General features: G+C 38.7%; 1 protein-coding gene across 2 annotated transcripts in view; it reads right to left on the bottom strand.

Annotated features, from left to right (window-relative positions):
• Window positions 1–456: 456 nt before the first annotated feature.
• ADGRF1 (adhesion G protein-coupled receptor F1) overlaps window positions 457–20487 on the bottom strand; it is a 37534-nt gene continuing 17503 nt past the window's right edge. For both annotated transcript variants that reach the window (XM_051854670.2, XM_008263018.4), the window contains 11 exons: window positions 20164–20337; window positions 18177–18277; window positions 17297–17355; window positions 16584–16735; window positions 14859–15022; window positions 12677–12865; window positions 9649–11022; window positions 7992–8033; window positions 6386–6445; window positions 2899–2965; window positions 457–1751 (listed from right to left, as the gene is read on the bottom strand). In XM_051854670.2, the coding sequence (XP_051710630.2) occupies window positions 1663–1751; window positions 2899–2965; window positions 6386–6445; window positions 7992–8033; window positions 9649–11022; window positions 12677–12865; window positions 14859–15022; window positions 16584–16735; window positions 17297–17355; window positions 18177–18277; window positions 20164–20337 (2471 nt within the window). In that variant the 3' untranslated portion in view covers window positions 457–1662. The remainder of the gene's footprint in view (window positions 1752–2898; window positions 2966–6385; window positions 6446–7991; window positions 8034–9648; window positions 11023–12676; window positions 12866–14858; window positions 15023–16583; window positions 16736–17296; window positions 17356–18176; window positions 18278–20163; window positions 20338–20487) is intronic.

Raw genomic sequence — 20487 nt, 5'->3', positions numbered from 1 at the left:
CACACAGTCTTTGCTATGGCACATTGGGCAGGCAGGCTAGTCTCAACAGAGTCACTTCAGGGTTTGGCCACTAGAACTATAGCCACAATTTTAGGAGAAAACCAAGTCCCAGTCAGCATGCACTTTAATTGTTGTGGTCCCAAAGAAAGCTATCTCAGAAGTCCTGTCTCACTCAATTTGAGGTTGGTGTCAGGCATTCCTTCTTCTGTCACATTGGGGGCTATGCAGAGTAACTTCTTCAAGGAAATCCTTTCTATAAAATTCTCTTTTGATTCTTGTATATCTTTAGGGTATGGAATTATCCAACTGCAAATTTCCTTTGAATATTCCTCTGATATTCCATGAGTACTGCATGTTGGGGCTTTGTCGACCTTTAAGTTTGAATTTTCTCTATTCCTGCCTATTTAGTTCTTAACTAGAAAGTTCTCATGATACCTTTATTTGAATACAACAGACTTTCTTTTTAAAAAAAAGATTTATTTTACTTATTTGAAAGACAGAGTTACAAAGAGACACAAAGATTGGGAGGGAGACCTTCTGTCTACTGGTCCACCCCCAAATAGCCTCAATCACTGTGGTTGGGCCGGGCCAAAACCAGGAGTCAGGCGCTTCTTCCTGGTCTCCCACGTAGGTGCAAGGACCCAAGGATTTGGGCCATATCACAATGCTTTTCTCAGATGCATTAGCAGGAAGATGGATCAGAAGTGGAGCAGCCAGGACTTGAACCAGTGCTTGTATTGGATGCTGGCCACAATGCCAACCCCACAAAGATTTTTCATGTTGGGAAGCTAACAGATGCTTCAAAGACTTTACAATTCTCAAAATAGCAAGTTTAAATCCAAGGGCTTGTGTATTCTGGGCACTGTGGTGAGGGATAAAACTTGGGTGAACCAGAAATGACATAAGTATGGAAGGGAAATATTGTTTCACATAGCATCTATTTACCTGCTGCCCTGAATCTCATCCAAAAATAGCACTAGCCACACAAATCAACAACTTTCAAAAGAAGATGGAATAAAATCAGGTATGCTTCAAGGCGTCTCTCTGAAAGATGACAACCAAATCCTCCTTCAACTTCCTTCTCACATTGCCTTGTAAACTAGAAAATACCCTACTACATATCAAATCATGTTTTATACTTTCTGCTAAATGGCTGAAAAAGTATTTGAAATGGAAGCTTTGATTTTACTTCTAACTTTCAAAGTTAAATGGCTGAACCTAAGAAGTGAAAACAAGCATAAAATGCTTTTTGTCTAGAAAATTTATTCCAATGACTTTTTAACAAGAAAGTAAACATGGCCCATTAATAATAAGGCTATTTCATGAAGTTTTCTTGTTCCAATCCATATGATTTGAAATGTTACATGAATGTTATTTTATGAAAAGGAAACCATAGTTTGCAGTCGTGAGAAGATGGCACAATTGACAAAATTTCCAACAAAATATACACTTCTGCATTTATAGAGCAATTTCTTTGAATCTACAATATGAGAATAAATCTTTCCATTTAATTGAAGATAAAGGAGGTGGTGATGAAGGTGCTGAGACCACCTTGTTTTATTCCAAGATTCCTAAACCAAAAAAAAATCTCAACTAATAAGATATTTTCTCACTGACATTTAGCTCAAAATGTCCAAGTGCTTCAAAAAGTTCTCCTTGATATTAGGCTTCTTTGCCTGATTCAGTTGATAAAAACTGAGTTAGCATGATGTGGTTGGAGGAACTCCTAAAGTGAGAAAGTGTATAATTGCCTGAGGGAGAAAAAAAGAAAATAAGAATTAACTGCTGCTACACTGGAGTCATGCACAAAGCCAAAATGAAAACAAGTCTGCAGAAGATGCTAGGAACAATCCTAAGAAGCTGTTAGGAACATGGTTGGTCATGATACACAGTATGTCACTGCCACCATAGAAGCTTGCATTTGTCAGGCATTTCTGAATTGAGAAGATAAGTACCATGTTTTCAGATATTGCTGGAAAATGAGATAAAGCAGGTATGAGATCACAGCATGTTATTGCTGAAAACAATTTCGGTGGTCTCTTAGTTTATTGCTTTGCTGATAAAAAATAAACATCTAGAGAGGTAAAGAGACTTGTAAAAAGCACTCAAGCTGTTTGGTGACAGGGATAACAAGACTCAAGGGTCCTGCATGAGCATATTCTCCAGATACTATCTGATATTTAAATAATTTAGATGGGAATCTAAAATGAATTGCCCATTGCCCTACCTTAATGACAACATTAACATCATTTAAGTGAAATGGGATTTGGACTGCTAAGTGTGACTTCAACTTAGCTTGTAACACAATATCTTATCCTCTCTTTACGTGCTCTACTGTTATCCTCCAAGAATACCAAGACTGTTTTCAATGCTTAAATATTTGTCTTCCAGTAGCTGAATAGTGTAGACTTTACTCACCACTAATATGTAATATAAGAGTAACAGATTCCATAGGTGGAAAGCACTGTGCTATAGGCATGGTCCCTCACTCCACAAGGACACCTCAGAGAGAATATGTCAGGTAGCAGCACACAAGCAAATGACTCAATGCCCATGTTCAGTGGGTAGCACAAACTGGTGATTCTCCAATAAGAACACAATTGGTGTTGTTCTAACTCCACCACATAACATCAGTGATCAAAGCTAGAGATTTGTGTAATGTCTAACTGAGAAATGGGGATAATGTAGGATGCAATTATTTAATGACACTTGCTAGTCTCCATGAGCACCAAATCCCCAATATTGTTCTGTCATCCCTGAGCACAATCCAGAACTACGGATAAAAAGTCAGCAGATACACTTCTCACATGCATTTTAAAAGTCACCATTGGATTGGATGAAATATACTTATATTCTATCTTTCCACCTTGTACAACCTTTGGTTTTCTTGTAACTCACCTTTGTTTTGCAGTGGATTAAAAGTCTTCATAAATTTGGGTTTGGCCGACACATCTGATGAGTTTTGCTATACAAAAGAACAACAAACCATTTAGACACCAACAGTATTCTTTCCATCACACTCTATTTTTCCTGGCTTCTTGGTGCTATTAATGATCCAATATTCCATCTGTACATTCTCTTTCCGAGAATAGAATAGTCACTTTCTTACTTTCCAAGACTAGAGAGTAGTTGCTTCTTCTGCTTTCATCTATTTAAATGTATAAGAATTTATTTCCAAGAGAATTTTTATTATACTTTTGTATGAGTTCCACCAACAAACTAGAAAACAGTTTTAAAGGAGATATTATCACCTTTCATTTTCTCTTCATCCTTACCTTTTTTAGGATTCACACATTTATCACCACAAGAGAAACCCATGGGGGAAAAATAAAGAACACTCCCAGCAGAACATGGTCTCCAGTAAAACTATGCCTTTCAGATATCTTTGGGGATAATCCTTTAGTTAATTGGTATAGATACCATTTAGAATTCAATAATTTTAAAACTGAATTATCAAACCAACAATTATTTGAAAATTATAAAAATTATTAAAATCAACAATTATCAAATCAACAATTATTAAAACAATTACCAAACACAGTGTCTTTGTGTGTCAAATACTGTTTTAGGCACTGGAAATATTAGAAGGAATGACTCTCATCCCCTGCTACAGCCCATGAGGGAGTCAACATGGGAGATGAGAGAAACAGTTTTTTATTATACACAGTAGCTATAGTAGTGTTTCAAATTTTCACCAAAATAGCCAAGGGACTAATGGGGAGAAAGGTTATAAAGATGATGAATGAAAAAGTTCTGAAACTTTCAAAGAGAAAGAATTGATTTCCCAGAATTCAGGGTTCAGCAAATATACATAGAAATTTCAAAAAGTCTGTGGAAAATGGAATTAAAAGATAAGTTTACTTTGATGCAAAAGTTTTTAAATCCACACATAATTTTTTCATAATATGCATTTTCCATGAAACTTTTGAGGATCCTTCATAGACACAGATTTTAATATTTTGGTGACAAAATCAATTTATCTTTTGATTCCATTCTTTCACAAACTTTTTGAGGTATCCTCATAAAATGTTAGAACCCTAGAGGAAATCCTCAAATCAGGAACATTGCATTTAAAACTATATCCTGTCCCAAATCCAGAATCTAATGTTGCAACACTTTCAGGAACTCTGTGTAGTCTGGCAAGATTCAGTCTCTTCAGACATATAAAGTTACATCTAACGGTCTAAGTTGTGGTCAATAACAGGATCTGAGTCACAGAAATTAGCTGTAGCTCAAGAAATCCATTCTTCATGGAAGGGTGTACTGTGGGGGCCACCAGAGCCTGTCTCTTGATGAAGAGCTGCCGAGAACATGGCTAAGGACAAAGAAGGGTCGAGAAAAGGGCCGTGAGCTCCAAACACAGAATGATTTTCTGTGATGCCACTGACTGGGTCTACATACCAGACTGCTTTTCCATTCTCTTCAGCCGGTTATGTTGTCATAGCTTTTTTCGAGATCCCTACTTTACCAACTCCTGCCATCTCTCAATGGATAGTCTTATCCCCCACTTTAAGGAAAGGTATCAAGGACTGACTGAACTCTCAATGTCATTACTCCACTAAGTGTGTGTTGCTCTGTCTGTAGCAATCTGATACCTCCTGTGTCAAAGCAAGTGCCCTTATTTTCAATCCAACCACTCCATCTGTCCTCCCAGGAATGCTCTTGTATCCATCATCCTCCTTCTCTCATTTGTTTTCAAACTGTCTTTGCTGGCTCAGCACTCCCAGCATACAGACTTCCTCCCATAAAAGCAACTTGAACTATCCCATCACTCCTGATCTGTCTGTACCTGGTTACCACCCTTGCTCTCACAACAAGTCTTCAAAGAACGTTTCTACCCAGTGTTATCACTGCTTCATCTTCTCATCACTCATAATCTGGGTTCCTGATTTTTTATTCACACTCCTAAAAATGACAAATGCTCATCTTTTCCTGCAATATCCATTTTCATGTTAAAGCAAATGTGCTACCTAACCATACAACAAAATCTAATTTTTCTCACCTGACTTGATACCACAACTGCGAAGGAATTACAAATTCAAAGCAGTAAATCCTTCACCAACCACTGATGCCTTCTGAAAAGTCACCTCTGGGTTACAAACATGGAGAAACACTGTCAGGTGTTTTTATTTTGTTTTATTGTGCTTTTGGGTGTGTTTTGATTGTCAAATAAGGAAAATTCCGACTTACTTCTTTGTAGGGTGGCAAGTGTCCTGTCTCATTTTACTCACTAAATGTTTTTCTTTGATGTAGTCACATGTGCTGAAACTCCCTTCTTAAGAGTAGATAATGACATTAGTTTCACATTTTCTGGTTCAAGGGATTTTAGGTCTTCAAAGACATAAAACCCAAGTCACAGCATGTTAGAACTTCTGCTTTGAGTACCTAGTCCAAAACTTAATTTTTACAGTTGAGAAAATTTCAGCTCAAAGAGACCAAGTGAGTTTCCGACAATCACACAACCAATTGGTTATGGAGGCAGAAATACAGGGCAGGTCTGCTGGTTCACAGGCTGCTGCTCCCTAATTGGCAGCAGGGCCTTCTGCTATAACTTGCAAACCAAGGAAGATTTCTTAATGCCGGAAGATGAGCTCCTCATTGATTTTTATTTCAAAGGGTTACATTGTTGCTTGTCAAAATCCCTAAATACTCATGATGATTTGGATTCAGTCAAATCAGTTGACCTTTTAGCAAAGAAACCTCTGCCTTTAGAGCCCTTTCTGAAAGGCCTTGCTGAAAGGCAAAAGCTTATTTTAATATCAGAAATACAAAATATGTATAATAATACACTCCCATTTGTTTCTAACTATGGATTGCAAAAAATAACTTTCAGGACAAAAAATGAAACATGAATTCTCTGTTTCTATGCAAGCTTGTCAGTTTGTAGACTCAGAGCTCAGATTGTAAGAGACAGAGACAGTGATACCAGCCAAAGAAAGAAAGTACTCAGAAAGAGTACATCCCATATGAGACTAATCAAATTTTTACATATTAAAAGTTAATAAAGATCTCCCACTTTTCCTTTCTAGAGAAGAAACCATGATCTACAAAAGGCCAAGAAAGTCAGGTGGAGAAAAGACCCCTACTGATTCTAGTGTTGGGAGGCAAGTCAGACGACAACAAATGATGTTGTTCAAAGATATTTGCCCACAACAAGCACCTCCACTACCAAGCATCCTTAAAAATGTGTCCATGCTTTCACCCTTAGTCATTCAATAACTCTTTGTTGAGTATGACCATGGGTTGCTCATCATACCAGGAATATAATTGTGGCAAGAAATTCAAGGGGTTTACACAGAAGTGGGAATGCTGCAAGACCGTTTAAAGAGAAAAATGCAAAACTGGAACTTCAGACATTGGATGCATAGAATTATAAAGTAATTACCTTTGATGTCTGCTTCCAACTGACTAATGGAGAAAACTTATTGAACAGAAGTTGTCGAAGCTGTAAAGGAAAGAAACAAATATAGAGGAGGCACACTTATACAATCATATATAAATGTGTAAAGAAAAACTCACAGGTTGAAATTGTTATACAATAATATCATCTCCCAGAAGCACTTAGTAGACATAGATGTGAGCACCTAATGGAAAGATTATTTTTTTAGCCTCCTTACCTATTATCATAGCTAGAATAAAAGAACAATAGTACCATAAGCCATAATAATTCATATTCTAGACATTAGTATTTGGCAATAATTGGTAAATTGACATTTATTTGTGAAGGAAAGAGTTTGCCAACCATGTGAATGGTAAAAGCAAACAAATTAGGTAGTACAATCAAGTACAGTAAATTGTTTCCTTATAAATAAGAGTTTATGTGCATGTTTCACAATTGTGTTAACTATAAAATAGTCTTACCTCTTTATTAAGGCAGAGAATTCGCATCTATTAGCATATTGCCTTCACCACTCTCAACAGAATTAAATAAAGCTTGGACAAAATAATGAATCATGTTTATTTACATTTTTCTGTTATCTTTTACATGAACTATTCTTCATTAGGGACTTAATTTATTGTGAGAGGCTAGTTAACATTTACTATATAAAATTCTAGAAATATAGAATTAACTATATATTTCAATATATTGGGAGTAAATTGATAACTAAAGGAGAAAGAGGGAATCCACCCTTGGTAGAATAATTTTGCTCTTGAATTATTACCAGGCCATAATTTATGGAATCAACCCAGATGTCCATCAACTGCTGACTGAATAAGGAAATTGCGGTGTATATATATATATATATATATATATACACACACACACATACATACACAATGGAACACTACTCAACAGTAAAAAAAAAAAGAATGAAATCCTGTCTTTTGCAATAAAATGGATGCAACAGGAGACCAGCATGCTTAGTGAAATAAGCCAGTCCCCCAAAGACAAATATCGTATGTATTCCTTGATTTGTGATAACTGATCTACAGAGTCCAAAAGAAATGTATATGAGTCAAATTGACATTTTGAGATTTGATTATTGTTTGTAGCTTTTGTCTAGACTCTTGAAAACAGTGGTCTTTCTACTTACTACTTGTTAAATAGTTTATTTAGTGGAGGGTTAAGCTGGAGATTATACAGTAAATTGGAAGTATGTCATTGTAAAAATTAAAGAAAAATAAAAAAGGAAGGAAGAGGGAGGGAAGAAAGGCATGGTGGAAAATATCAGTATGCTCCTAAAACTATGAAATATATGAAATTTGTTTCTCTTATATAAATAAAAAATTTTTAAGAAAAATTAAAGGTAAAAAGACTTTCCCTTCTTTTCTCATATTGTTCATATCCATCTTGCAATCACTTCTATTTAAAATGCATTAGCAGCAGTGACAATTTAGCTCTTTTGTGTCTTCAGGCTGCTTTCTGTGAAATTACAGTATTTTATTGTAAAGGTGCTCATAGTCCATCCATTAATAAAGGCCTCATAACTGGAAGGGATAAGTAAAAACTTCATGGGTTAAGGGGTGAAGATAGAAAGTAATATACTTACCTTATTATCCAAGAATATTCCACAACATAGGATGAAAAACCCCTTAAACAAAAATAAAGAAATCACATGTGCTATCTTTTTCTCTTCCAGTAAAGAAAGCATTTATATGTAATACTATTCTGTTGTTACCCAACATTGAAATTGTTCTTTCTCTACTTGAAGGCAATAATACTGTGTAGTCTCCACAATGCCTAGAGCTAAACAGATTACTCAAAAAAATTGAGTGTATAAATAAATAGTTGTGTGCATGAAGTTTTAAATGCATGCAGAGATTCATTCTCCCTTTTTGAGTCATGCCAAACCCCAAAAAATACCTTCCATTTTGCTGCTGTATCTTGACCTTTCTTTAGACCAAGCATTTAATAAATATCCACCATGCATGATGGAAGAAGGCAGTGAGGTCCAACCAATGAACAAGTAAAGGGATTTGACCTGAAAGTGGGTATGATTTCCTGTTACTTTAAGAACAGCTCTCAGGGAAGTCTTGGCAAAGGCTCTCTTGGACCCTGAAATCCATCTCCAAGTCAGAATACCTTCAGCTGGTGCCTGTTCAGACAACAAGAACCTACCCTTACTTTCTCATCAGAGCTCTCAAACTCGTCATCATTAGATGCATGCCTTCCATGACTACCACCTACACTACTACAAGTGCTGAATAGCGGTGTGCTGAATAGCTGGTGTGCTAAATACTGGAGAATCAGCTGTTGTTAGAAGACAGGTATTGAGCATTTATTATGTGCCTGGCACTATCCCAAGTGCTAAATTATCATTTAGCCCTCATGTTTACTCTATGATATAAGCAACATATTATTGTCTATTTCACAGATGAGAGAATTGGGTGACAGAAAGATTAAGTAACTTGTTAGAGGTCACATAGTTGGTTAAGTGATGTATGAGTCCAGGCCTATTTAACTCCAAAGCTCAAAGATTCACTGAGTCATGGTCCAAGGAGTCCAGCAAAAATTTCACGGGACCAGAATTGAAGGCTCTCTTCCAGATTCATCAAAACCTAGGTGTTACTTTGTCTACCCACTGTCTGAACACTCAGACGATACCGTGTGAAACCTGTCCTCTATAGTAAGGATCAAAAAACTTTTCCTATAATGAGTCAAGTTGGAAGCATTTTAGGTTCCACAAGCTCTACAGTCTATCATGCAACTACCTGACTCTGGTGTGGTTGCAAGAGCATAGATCATATGTAAATTAGTGGGCATGGCTGTGCTCTAATAAAACTTATTTACAAAAACAGGCTACTGGTCACATTTGCTGGCTCCTGCTTTATTACACTCCGGGGATTTATTTTACACCACTCAGAGCCAACAAATAGTTTTGATTTCCTTTCTTTGTGTGCTTTATTAGATATCTGGGAAAGAGAAAGAGGACTGAATCAGCAGAAAGATAGATTAACATCAGCTGCGTGAACGTTAAGCTACTTTAAGGTTTGCAATGGATTACTAAAAAAGTCCAATATTTTGCTTCAATATTATGGTAAATGATGGGGAAAATGGAGTTTTTCTATTCACTGTTTCCATTTGGTTTTGATTCAATTTTGTTAGAGGCAAGGAGATGAGATAATTCCCAGAGCAGTATTAACCAGAGTTCTTTACACTTATTCCATTTAGTTCAAAATATAACCGGTTATTCTAATTTTTCTTACCTGAAGTGCATTGAGTAATGCAAAAATTATGTGCCAAGCCCAGTTGTGGTTGTCCACCATTGTTCCTATACCAAAGCCCCAAGTGAGCCCTAGTAGAGGGGTCAGAATGAGGAGGCTCTTCCCCATGCGGATGACAGTGGCCTTGTCATCATGACTCAGTCTTTCTCCAACAGCTGGCCTCCAGAGCTTCATGAGAACTAAGATCACCACAACAAAATTCACAGTCACAATAGTCAGTGCAGGCACAACAAAAGCCAAAAGTGGTTTGCTCTCGCTGGACCAGTTAAGCCAACACACCACTTCACTTTTGTAGCTGTCTCCAGGTTGTGTGACTGCAATGGTGATGACAGATATAACAAGAGGGCACCCATAGCCCATGCAGAAGCCGATAGCCTTCATCAAAGGCATGGCCATATGATGGAACACGAGGATGATCCGATAAGCCAACAGGACACCAAGTGTGAGCATCCAGAAGAACAAAGAGAGGTAGAAAAAATGTGTAAAGAACACTGCAGCAATACAGAGTCCAGAAGGGTTTTCCGTAGTGTCCACCGTGGCAGCAACAATAAACCAAATATCAGCAATCAGCAGGGACAGGGCTAGGTTCACCATGCAAATATGGTGTGTGTATGAAATCTGGCTTTTCTTGATTTGCTTCCATAGCAGAGCCTCAATGGCCAGGCATAAGGTGAGACTTAGGATGGAAATACTCAGTCCCACATAGGTGATCCATTTCACAACAGGGATGATCACAGCGGGGACAAAGGGTGACATCAACATGGAGAAGGAGGTCAGGTGAGTACATTTACACACCACTGTGTCTGGAGTTTCATTCACGAGGTAGCAGCCTGCATTGTTCCACTGCAAATTACGAAAATCCCAAAACACGCAATGGGGCTGGCTCAGGTTTGATTCTATCTTGGAAAAGGTCAGGAAAACTTCACTGACGGAATAGTTTTGGATAACTGTAGACATCACAGGTCCATTGACCTGAAAATGTTCATGTGTAGTAATGGGTAGAATTTTCCCCATGGTCAATGAGGCCATGCTGATTATAGTTTGAGGAAGTGGTCTCTGAAATTGGTCTGGCCCAATTAATATGTGGCCTCTGATAGGAATGGAGGTGTTTTTTTGCAACATTTCCATCTGATAGTTGTAACCCTCTTGGACTTGACTTTCAGTCACAGGAATCCCTTTCCAGTTAATGAATTTTCCAGAAAAATTCAGAGGCAGAGCTGTCAGAGGAACCAGAATGCTGATGTTTTCCAGTGTCTCTAGTAACTGTGAGCTGACATGCTTTTCTTCCTGCAGTAAGACTTCCCAGTAAGTTATTGATGATGAATTAAGGATATGGTCAGCTATGCTGATAACATCCTGAAATAGAAGGATGAAATTCAGTTAGTGTTTTGAATAAACAGGTAAGAGGACTAAGAATGGATTGTCGTTAGAATGAAGTATAGGAAAAATGCCTAGGAAATCAGCTCAGTCGAGAACCACATCCAAACTCATCAATTCAATTCAGCTCTGTTTCTCTGTTCCTGTGGGAACTGTGGGTTCAGAACTTGGGTCAACAGAATCATGTCATTTCCAGGGTGATCACCCGGGCATTTGTAAACACACTGAAGTTTCAGCATGGGATGAGAAAGCATCCTGCAATTTTGGCTGCATGAGTGTGAATTTGCTTCTTCCTGAGGGGGTAAAATGACTGCACTGCGACTAAGGTTTGACACTCAAAGATGGAGACACCACTTTAAAATGCTTTCCTATTTTCTGTTTGTTTTGCTAACATCAGAAGTACTAAATTCATGTCAAAGATGTGCAAATTTGAATTCATTCTTGTTCTTTTGTTTACTTCAGATAGCTTGAGAGATTCCTTTTCCAAGCAACTCCTTGAAAACTGTCGTTTTCTGCTGTAGGACCCAGTGTCTTACTTCTGGCCTGGTTCCCAGGCCTCAGGTGCAGGCATCTGTCACGCTGGTAGAGTCTTACCCTAATGCGATCTCTGTGGCTTCTAGCCCAGAATCTCAGTGTACTTCTTTACCCCTAAAAAATCTGCTTTTTTTTTTTTTTGCTTTGTTTGTCTGCTCTGTGTTCATCTTTCATTTTATTTTTAGCCTTTGCATTTAATTTTATTTGGTCTCTTGTAAATAGCATGTAGTCAAGTTTTCTAAAAAAAAATTTTTTTTGAGTATCTTTTCTTTAACTCCCTGAGTTAAACTCATTCATATTTACATCATGTATGATGCATAAATTTGTGATTTTATAATACACAATACAAGAATACTTCCAATAGTTTGTGGGAAAATGGAATTAAAATGTAAGTTTATTTTGGTATATATTTTTTTAAATCCATGCATAAGTTTTTCATCATATACATTTCCCAAAAATTTTTAGAAGACTCATTGTACTACATCGAAATAAACTTTAACATATAAAACACATACATCTAAAATGGAAGAATACTTGTTAAATAAATAGTTATTGATCAACTCCTATGTTTCTCTTCTTACCTAAAATGTTAACAGTGGCTGTTCTAGGGTGATCAGATGACAGATCATTTATTATTATTCACTTTTTTGACATTCTTATAATGACCATGTATCTTGTATTTAATGTTTAAAATTAATTATTAATGCTCAAACTAAACTATGAATTCTCCAGTCTAGAGAAGGGAGTTCTTAAAATACATACTGCTAAAGTCATAACTGTGGTCACAGGAAAGAAAAATTACAGACCATAAACATATATTGAAAAACTGGCACCATGTCACTTAGTCAGAAGCTTATTCCTTCCTCTAAACCAGGTGCTTCCCAGGAAGATTCCACAGGAAAGCTCTCTCCTAAGTTGAACTCCTACTATTGACTGCTTGGGTTCCTTGTATACTGCAGAGAAAGCAATAAAGCTCACAAGAGGATTGTGATGCAACTTTCCTGTCTTATCCAGTGGCTCTTCTTCATTCAGGCTTTTGTCATTTCTCCTACAGTACAGAGCATTGAACATGAGCCCTTCAAGCCCAGGCAGACCATACCTCCATTGTCGAATTGGACACCCTGAAATGGTTTGCCAAAGAAAGGGATGAAACGTTGCTCAGGATGGACACCACTGAGGCCAGATTCCCAGCTGTGGTCGGAGCATTTTGCTGAAGGATGATTGAAAGATTGTGCACCAAGGATGACATGTCTGCCTCAGTAGCATTGTCTGCAATTACACTGAAATTCTAAAAATAAAAGTGGTTAAGTTCTTAAAAACTATGAAGTGCTTATGTTCCATCAAATTTAAATCAGATGTCTTGGCCTCACAAAACTAACATTTGCACTGTGTATTTTGATGTAGGATAATTATATAGCACAGATAACAACAGCTGTTACTGGATGTTTTCTCTATTCTAGCCATTGCGCAAAATACTTTACCAGGGATTCACTGATTGAATTCTTATTTTTTAAGATTTATTTATTTGTTTGAAAGTCATAGATAAGAAATAGAGAGAGGAAGGTGTGTGGGGGGGGTAGGGGGGGTCTTTCATCTACTGGTTCAATCCCTAAATGGCCACAATGGCCCAATGCTGGACCAGGCAAAAGCCAGGAGCCTATTCCAGGTCTCCCACATGGGTGCAAGGGTCCAAGCACTTGGGTCATCCTCCACTGTTTTCCCAGGCACATTAGCAGGGAGAGAGATCAGAAGTGGAACAGCCAGGACTTGAACCGGCACCCCTATGGTCAGTGTCGTAGGCAGCAGCTTAATCCAGTATGCCCCAATACCGGCCTCTGACTGGATTCTTGCAACACCCTTTGAGGGAGGTCTCTTCAACATTCTTATTTAAAACCAAGGAAACTAAAACTTGAAAAATTTCATTAAAAACCAATTTTATATTCATTATTATCTAAACTATATAAAAACTGAGTTTCAGTTAGATTTGATGGCCTTCCAAAGAGTGCTAAACTAGAGGGTAGAATAAAGTTTACTGGTTACTAATCCTGTGTTATAAGGACTATGTTGAGAATTCTTTGAGGCACTGGAAGATGGAGAGACATACATAGTGCTCTGAGCACTGGGCTGTGCAAGCCTCCACTTAGTCACTGGATTTGGAGTTTTACTTACTGGAAGCTCCCATCCACTTCCACTATATTGCAATAACTTGGAAAGTCGTAAAGGAAAAATATCCATCCAATACAAGTTGGTCCAGGAGCTCAGATCCACCTGTGATCCCTCTTGTTCTTCTCAGCTGACAGTGCTGTTCCCTGGCCAGGGCACCTGGGATCTGCCTGCACTCATGCCCTGGGACACTCTAGTCACAACTATTTTCCACATCCAGAACTGAGACAAAGCAATCAAGAGCAACAACAGTCCCCACAAGCTTTCTGACCCAATCCGCTTTCCCTGAGGTCTGAAAAAGAAAAGTAAAGATTCCACAGCCTTCTCTTAAAAAATAGCGTTCTGAGGTTCTCTAGGGCAACAGCAGGGTCTCCGGCTGGGGCAATCATTCTGCTCAACATGAAGATCTACTTGCAGAACAGTGTCTGTGAACTTGGAGTCTTGAAGTTCTTCTTTTGTGACTTGAGTTCTAATTACTATTTACTTCCTTCTTTCTATTCACCTTGCTTAACACTTGAAACTTAGAGTATCATATGAAGGTCACAGAGTTGAACTGGAAATCAAATGTGAAAGAAACTAGAAAGTTTAACAGTATTGCAACCAGAGAGACTGTTGGTCCCTTGGTCTTTTGTTTCTTGATCTATAAAAGGAGTTGGTAAACCTGATGGCCCTTAAGGTCCACTGTAGTTCTGTCATTTTGTGTGGTTTGCCTCTGCCTGATCCGTTCCCTGCTCGGATTTTTCATATGTGTGTATCTTCACTTGTTTTAATCAACTGGCTCTGTTTCACACCTGCATTTTGAGCTTTGATTTCCAGGCCTTCTGGACTTCTGAGGCCAGCTTGCCACTCTATCATCTGTCACAGATCTCTGATTAACTCCTCTGCACTTTTCCCTAAAAAACATCAAGTCTGACATTTTCTGACCCTTTCAGCTGCCACCTAGACTCTGCCTCATATTTATGCTCTCTGGGTTTCCCAGGGTTTCATGTCACCCTTGCCTTATGCATTGTGAACAATGATCATACAGATATATTTCACTCTCAAGTAGCCAGGCTTACTGGGAAATCCCCATGTGAGTCTCAACACCAGGATTCATCCACAAAGTAGAAATGCTTCACCTTCTGCAGTTCTTGTAGCTGAGACAGCACGCAGTTCTCCCTGATGACCTGCCACCCAGAGGACTGGCACCTGGCTGTGATGTTTCCATTGTAGCCACTGCTACAGGGAAGAGTGTACTCATCGTTGATAGAACCAAATCCAAAGACAATGTTGTTACACTGGGCTGAAAAATAATGAAAACAGAAAGGAAAACTGACTCAGAATATCCTAGTGTGCTTTCTAAACCATGTAGAAATGTTTAAATGTTCTGGAAGTCATATGGCAGAGCCAAACCCAGGCAGACTCTCTAAGCAGAAGTTCATCTTCGATGTCCAGCTTCATCTTTATCAGTGTCCATCCTTTTCCTTAAAGAGTCCCCTTCCCTGAACTGGCTCCTCCCTCCAGGTGTCTAATCTGTGGCAATATCACTTTAACAATGTACCAACATGTAAATGAGTATTAGGTAAAAATCAAGCAAGATATGATCACTGTTAGGAAACATTTTTACTCTTTAAGGGAACACTAGAAAGCCAGAAAATCTTTAAGAGACTATGGCACAAAACAGTAATGATACGTTAGAAGATCAGCAGTTGCTATGTAAAGGTACCCCTTACCTCTTAACCCCTTTAAAAGCTTCTCCCATTGCAACAGTAGGGAAGTACCCTAGCAGCTGGCCCTTAACAATAAAGACATAGCATGAACGGAACTGGGGGATGAAGATATTGAGTGGAAGATCCACAAGGGCTGCTATCTTTCTTTGTTTTCTTAATTGTTGTCTTAATTGCCTAGACACTTTGATCTCTTAGTAAATGTTAAATAAACACTGAGAAAAAGTGGCACATATTTTAGCAGTAGAGGTTTAAGATTAAACGTACAGAAGTAAAAGGGATATACAATACAGTATCACTAACTAGAGTCCCCACACCATGAAACAAAACACGACCTTATTTTTCCTTTCTAATTGCAACCCATTGGTCCACCTCCCCTCCCCCACCCTCCCACTGTCCCCAGCTTCTGCTAACCACCATTCAACTGTCAACTTTCAGGAGATCAACTATTTTTTAGGTGCTACATGTGAGTGATATTATGTAGTATTAGTCCTTCTGTTCCTGGCTTATTTCACACAACATAATGTCCTTTATTTAATCATTTTAATGGTTGAATGATATTGCATATTTCAAAACAGATAGAAGAAAGGATTTTGAATGTTATCATTGGAAAAAAAGATAAATATTTAAAGTGATAGATACACTGATTACCCTGATTTGACCATAAAACAGTATATACATGTATTGAAACATTGCATTGTCTTCCATAAATACACACAATTACCATGTGTCCATCAAAAATAAATTTTTAGAAAGACATGAAAAGAAAAAAGTAATGAATTTGTGTGAGTGCGTGTGAAACCATAGATAATTGCGTTCTTTCCTTGGATTGTGATTTAGAAATATTGTTAGCCCCAGGGCTCTTTCAATGTGTTTACCAGTCTGCAGTGAAATCAGCCTTCCACAACGCTTACACTGGGAGATGGAGATCAGAGTATTCATTAGTAAGGAATTGAAATAGTCAGCTGCAGTTTAGTTTTATCACAGTGAGGGAAAACAGCCACCTATTTCTACTGAAAGTCAGTTTTAGACCATTTGTTTATCAGAAACACTGCCCACCTACTTCCTGAAGACACAAATGAGCTACTAACTAAAGGAATTTGCTAACCAAAGCAGACAATGGGAATCCAGTATTACCTTTTCTGAACACTTTGAAAGAGCTATCTTCCAATGGAAACAGCTTGTGAAGGGCTGCCTTAGCCTTATCTGCCACCTGCTCAATGGAGGACAGTAGCTCTGATGTGCTGCTGGAGCCAATAACTTCATAGCCAACAGCAATGCTTCCTTCTCTGCAGTATTGATGTAGAAAGAAAAGTGGGATTCACTATTTACTCAACCAATCACTCAGGGCCCATTCTGTGTATACATGGTACTGAGTCCATAGGAATCACTGAACAGATTTTGTCTCTGCTTTCATGGAACCTATATTCTAGTTGGGGAAGCAAAGCAAATAGGAAACGAGGAACTAGCAAATACTCAAACATACATTTAAAAATTGTATTAAGTACTATGAGGGACAGAGACAATGATAAGAGAAGCAGATGGAAGTGAGACCGCACATCACACAAAGCTGGTCAGGGAAGGCTCCCCGTGTAATGGTTCATTGAAGGTGACGTCTAAAGGAGGACAGGAGCTGGTCTAATTCAAAGCCAGGAGCCAGGAGTTTCTTCCAGGTCTCCTACATGGGTACTGCTTTTCCAGGCCATAGCAGAGAGCTGGATCAGAAGTGCAGCAGCCAGTACTCAACTCGGTGCCCATATGGGATGCCGGCATCACAGGCAGGGGCTTAACCTGCTACGCCACAGTGCCAGCTCCTGGGGGAAATTTTCTAAAGACATTGTGTTACTTACCGAAATTGGATGACCTGAACTGACTCAAAACCTTGAATTCCTTTGTACACTTCTTTAAGCTTAGAAAGAAAACAAAACACAATGTGTTAATCTTTGTCCCTTCCCTTCAGAAAGACATTTGAGGAAAAGGTAGATGCAGACAATAAATAAACCAACAGTAGCAAATGAGCAAGGCAAAGAAATACAATGGGAAGTAGTTGAATGTCATACAAATACAGTGAAAATAGCAGCTGAGTGCATATGTGTACACACACACAGGCAGGCACACACAAAACACAGAAAATGTATTTTTAAGATGGCAAATAATCAGTGGATAATAGCTACTTAGAATAGGGCATATGTTCGATGCCAGATAATATAAAAATTGACTCAAAATCTGGTTTCTTATTAAAAAACAAGCCATTGATCTCCATAAGTACCTAAAACAAATCTACCTGCAATGTATTTGCTCATGCCCTATGGTTAGAACCACAGCTGAGCCACTATCCCAGGCTAATCTAGCTTTTATGTGACTTCATAAGGAATTACAGAGCTTTGTCTGGTGACTCTCATCAGCCTCTAACGAGAGGGTCTTCTTCATGGAAGAATCTCAAGTGCTGATGGTCAAGCTCAGGTCATGAAAATTTTCTTTTGGCCAATCAAAAAACAGAAAATAACCAAAAACCCTTAGCACAGCATTACTCAAATAAGTGAGCAACACTGAAAACAAGAGAAGTGTAAACAAGTCAGCTGCTAAACTTTCCTAGAAAGAAAATGCTCAAGGAGTGTAATACCACATTGAAAATAAATGAATAATATGCATCAAATATACATGCTGAATTGAAAACATCTGAACTTGTATTTAGCAATCAATTCCTTATAATAAGTTGAAAGTGCTTACTTGAAGTTCAATTCCAGCTGTGTATTTGGAGTACATGGGAGAAGATGAATTCAAAAGGTCTTTTGTAAATCGTTCGTTAATTTTGAAAGTGCCCCAAACCTCTTTGGAGATTTAAAAAAAAAAAAAAAAGTTCATGAATACAGTAAATTACTAACTTGATTTTATCAGGAGTACAATTTAGATTTCATCTATTCAACAGTAGTATTTCAATTTCTTTTCATAATACATGTTTGCAAAAAATAATATAGGAAGAATAAAATCAGAGTTTTCAATGGTGATTTGGAACAGTAATGTGAAAGTGCTGGAAACCAGGACAAATGACAAGTAAGTAAATAGATGAGCATTCACATATCACTAGGCAGTCACTGAACACTGACATGTATCCCAACTAGGCATTCAGTTTAATTATTGTCCCCCAAAAAAATTGTAAAAGCAAACCACTACTTGCTAACCCCAACATGTCTGTTGTTTACTTGTCCATTACTCATCCATTATAATACTTGTCCTTCTCAGGAGGCTACAGTTCTCTGTATGGAAAAATCCTATCTAACCTTCATTTAGGACCTGATCAAATGTCACCACTCCTGGAAGTCCTCCCCTGGTCCCCAGATGCATCCCCACAGTACTTTGTTCATACTCCCTTATAGCTTCTGTGCCCAAACACCCATCTGTGTGCATGTCTCATCTACACACGATTCCATAACTCCGTGGGAAGCCCCTGTCTGATGCGTCTTTGTATATCTTGAAGTTGGATGAGACAAGACCATCTTTCAAAAAGTGGGCTTTCATCCATACTTGTTGAAGAAATTACATTGTTTTCTTTCTTACTGGACCACCTGGCCTCAACTAACCTGCTAATGTATAAATGCTTCTTTGTGTCTTCCTAGAATTTGTCCCATATCTGATTGTAAGGACAGTTCTTAATAAATATATGTTGCCACAACTTGCATTCCTGAGAAGGGGACGGGTACCATGGATACATGGTTAACCTAGTCTGTTTCAGGCTCCTCCCTCATTCTTGCTCAGCACCACCAAAATCTGGAGTTTTCAGATAACTAGAGTTGTCTTTGGGAAAACTTCTTAAAGTTGTTCCAGTACTGGAGTTCACATGTTTGGCTCACCTCATTGAACAAAAACCTAAGTCAAGAGTAGTTCACTCAGCTTCCACATGCTCCTAAGCTAGACATTTACTTGTGTTTTGCTTTGGTAATTCATTCAGTACACATACTTATTCATAATTTTGAGCATTTCTTTCCTCCCTACATTCACACCTCTAGACTTCCCTTTGCCCAGAATTGATCTTGGCAAAAGAAGTGAAAAAGGGCTAGGGAGAGAAATATTGCTTATTCAAGCAATTTCCCTACTTGGTATTTTACTGAATCTCCCTAAATCTCAACAGAATCATGTAACTACAGAGCTGACCTGGATGTACCTAGAGGTTGAAGTGATAGCCCAATCATCAACTTGTGTTTCTGTTTCTTCTGCCTTTATGAAGGGCCCACTGCATTTAGCTGCACCTAGTAGAGAATATCATCACTGTTCTTGAATTTCTCTGTGAACACTGACTCTCCTCAGTGAGGCCAACAGCTGGAGTCCCCACTCTGTTGCATGATGGGGTGGGACAGGCCGGCGCTGTGGCTCAATAAGCTAATCCTCCACCTTGCGGCACCAGCACCCCGGGTTCTAGTCCCGGTCGGGGTGCCAGATTCTGTCCCGGTTGCCCCTCTTCCAGGCCAGCTCTCTGCTGTGGACCGGGAGTGCAGTGGAGGATGGCCCAAGTGCTTGGGCCCTGCACCAGCATGGGAGACCAGGAGAAGCACCTGGCTCCCGGCTTCAGATCAATGTGGTGCACTGGCCGCAGCAGCCATTGGAGGGTGAACCAACAGTAAAGGAAGACCTTTCTCTCTGTCTCTCACTCTCTCACTATCCACTCTGCCTGTCAAAAAAAAAAAAAAAAATGATGGGGTGGGACAGACCCTGTGCTTACTTGCTCTTTCGCAGAAATTGACACTCTGGCTGAGGTTGTTGAGATGACATTCACAGCTTGGGAGTGATCCAGCCATGTGAAGACAGCAATACCGGGGGTCAAGGCATGAGGGAGGAAACCATGTGTAGCTATCTTCACAGCCACACCGCAATATTCCATTCAGGCTGCTACAGTCTGCAGAAAAGATAGAACTTGGTCTCATGGATCCTCATTTATGAACTGACTACTGCAAAGTTCAAATCATTGACTCTGACTTAGAATCTGAACCAAGAGTTTCTCACCAAAATCCTGAAGGGTGAGTCCAGGATGGCAACATAAGGAAAT

Source organism: Oryctolagus cuniculus, chromosome 5, assembly GCF_964237555.1.
Source record: "Oryctolagus cuniculus chromosome 5, mOryCun1.1, whole genome shotgun sequence".
In the NCBI taxonomy this organism is placed as follows: Eukaryota; Metazoa; Chordata; class Mammalia; order Lagomorpha; family Leporidae; genus Oryctolagus; species Oryctolagus cuniculus.
This window is presented reverse-complemented; position numbering and strand designations above follow the sequence as displayed.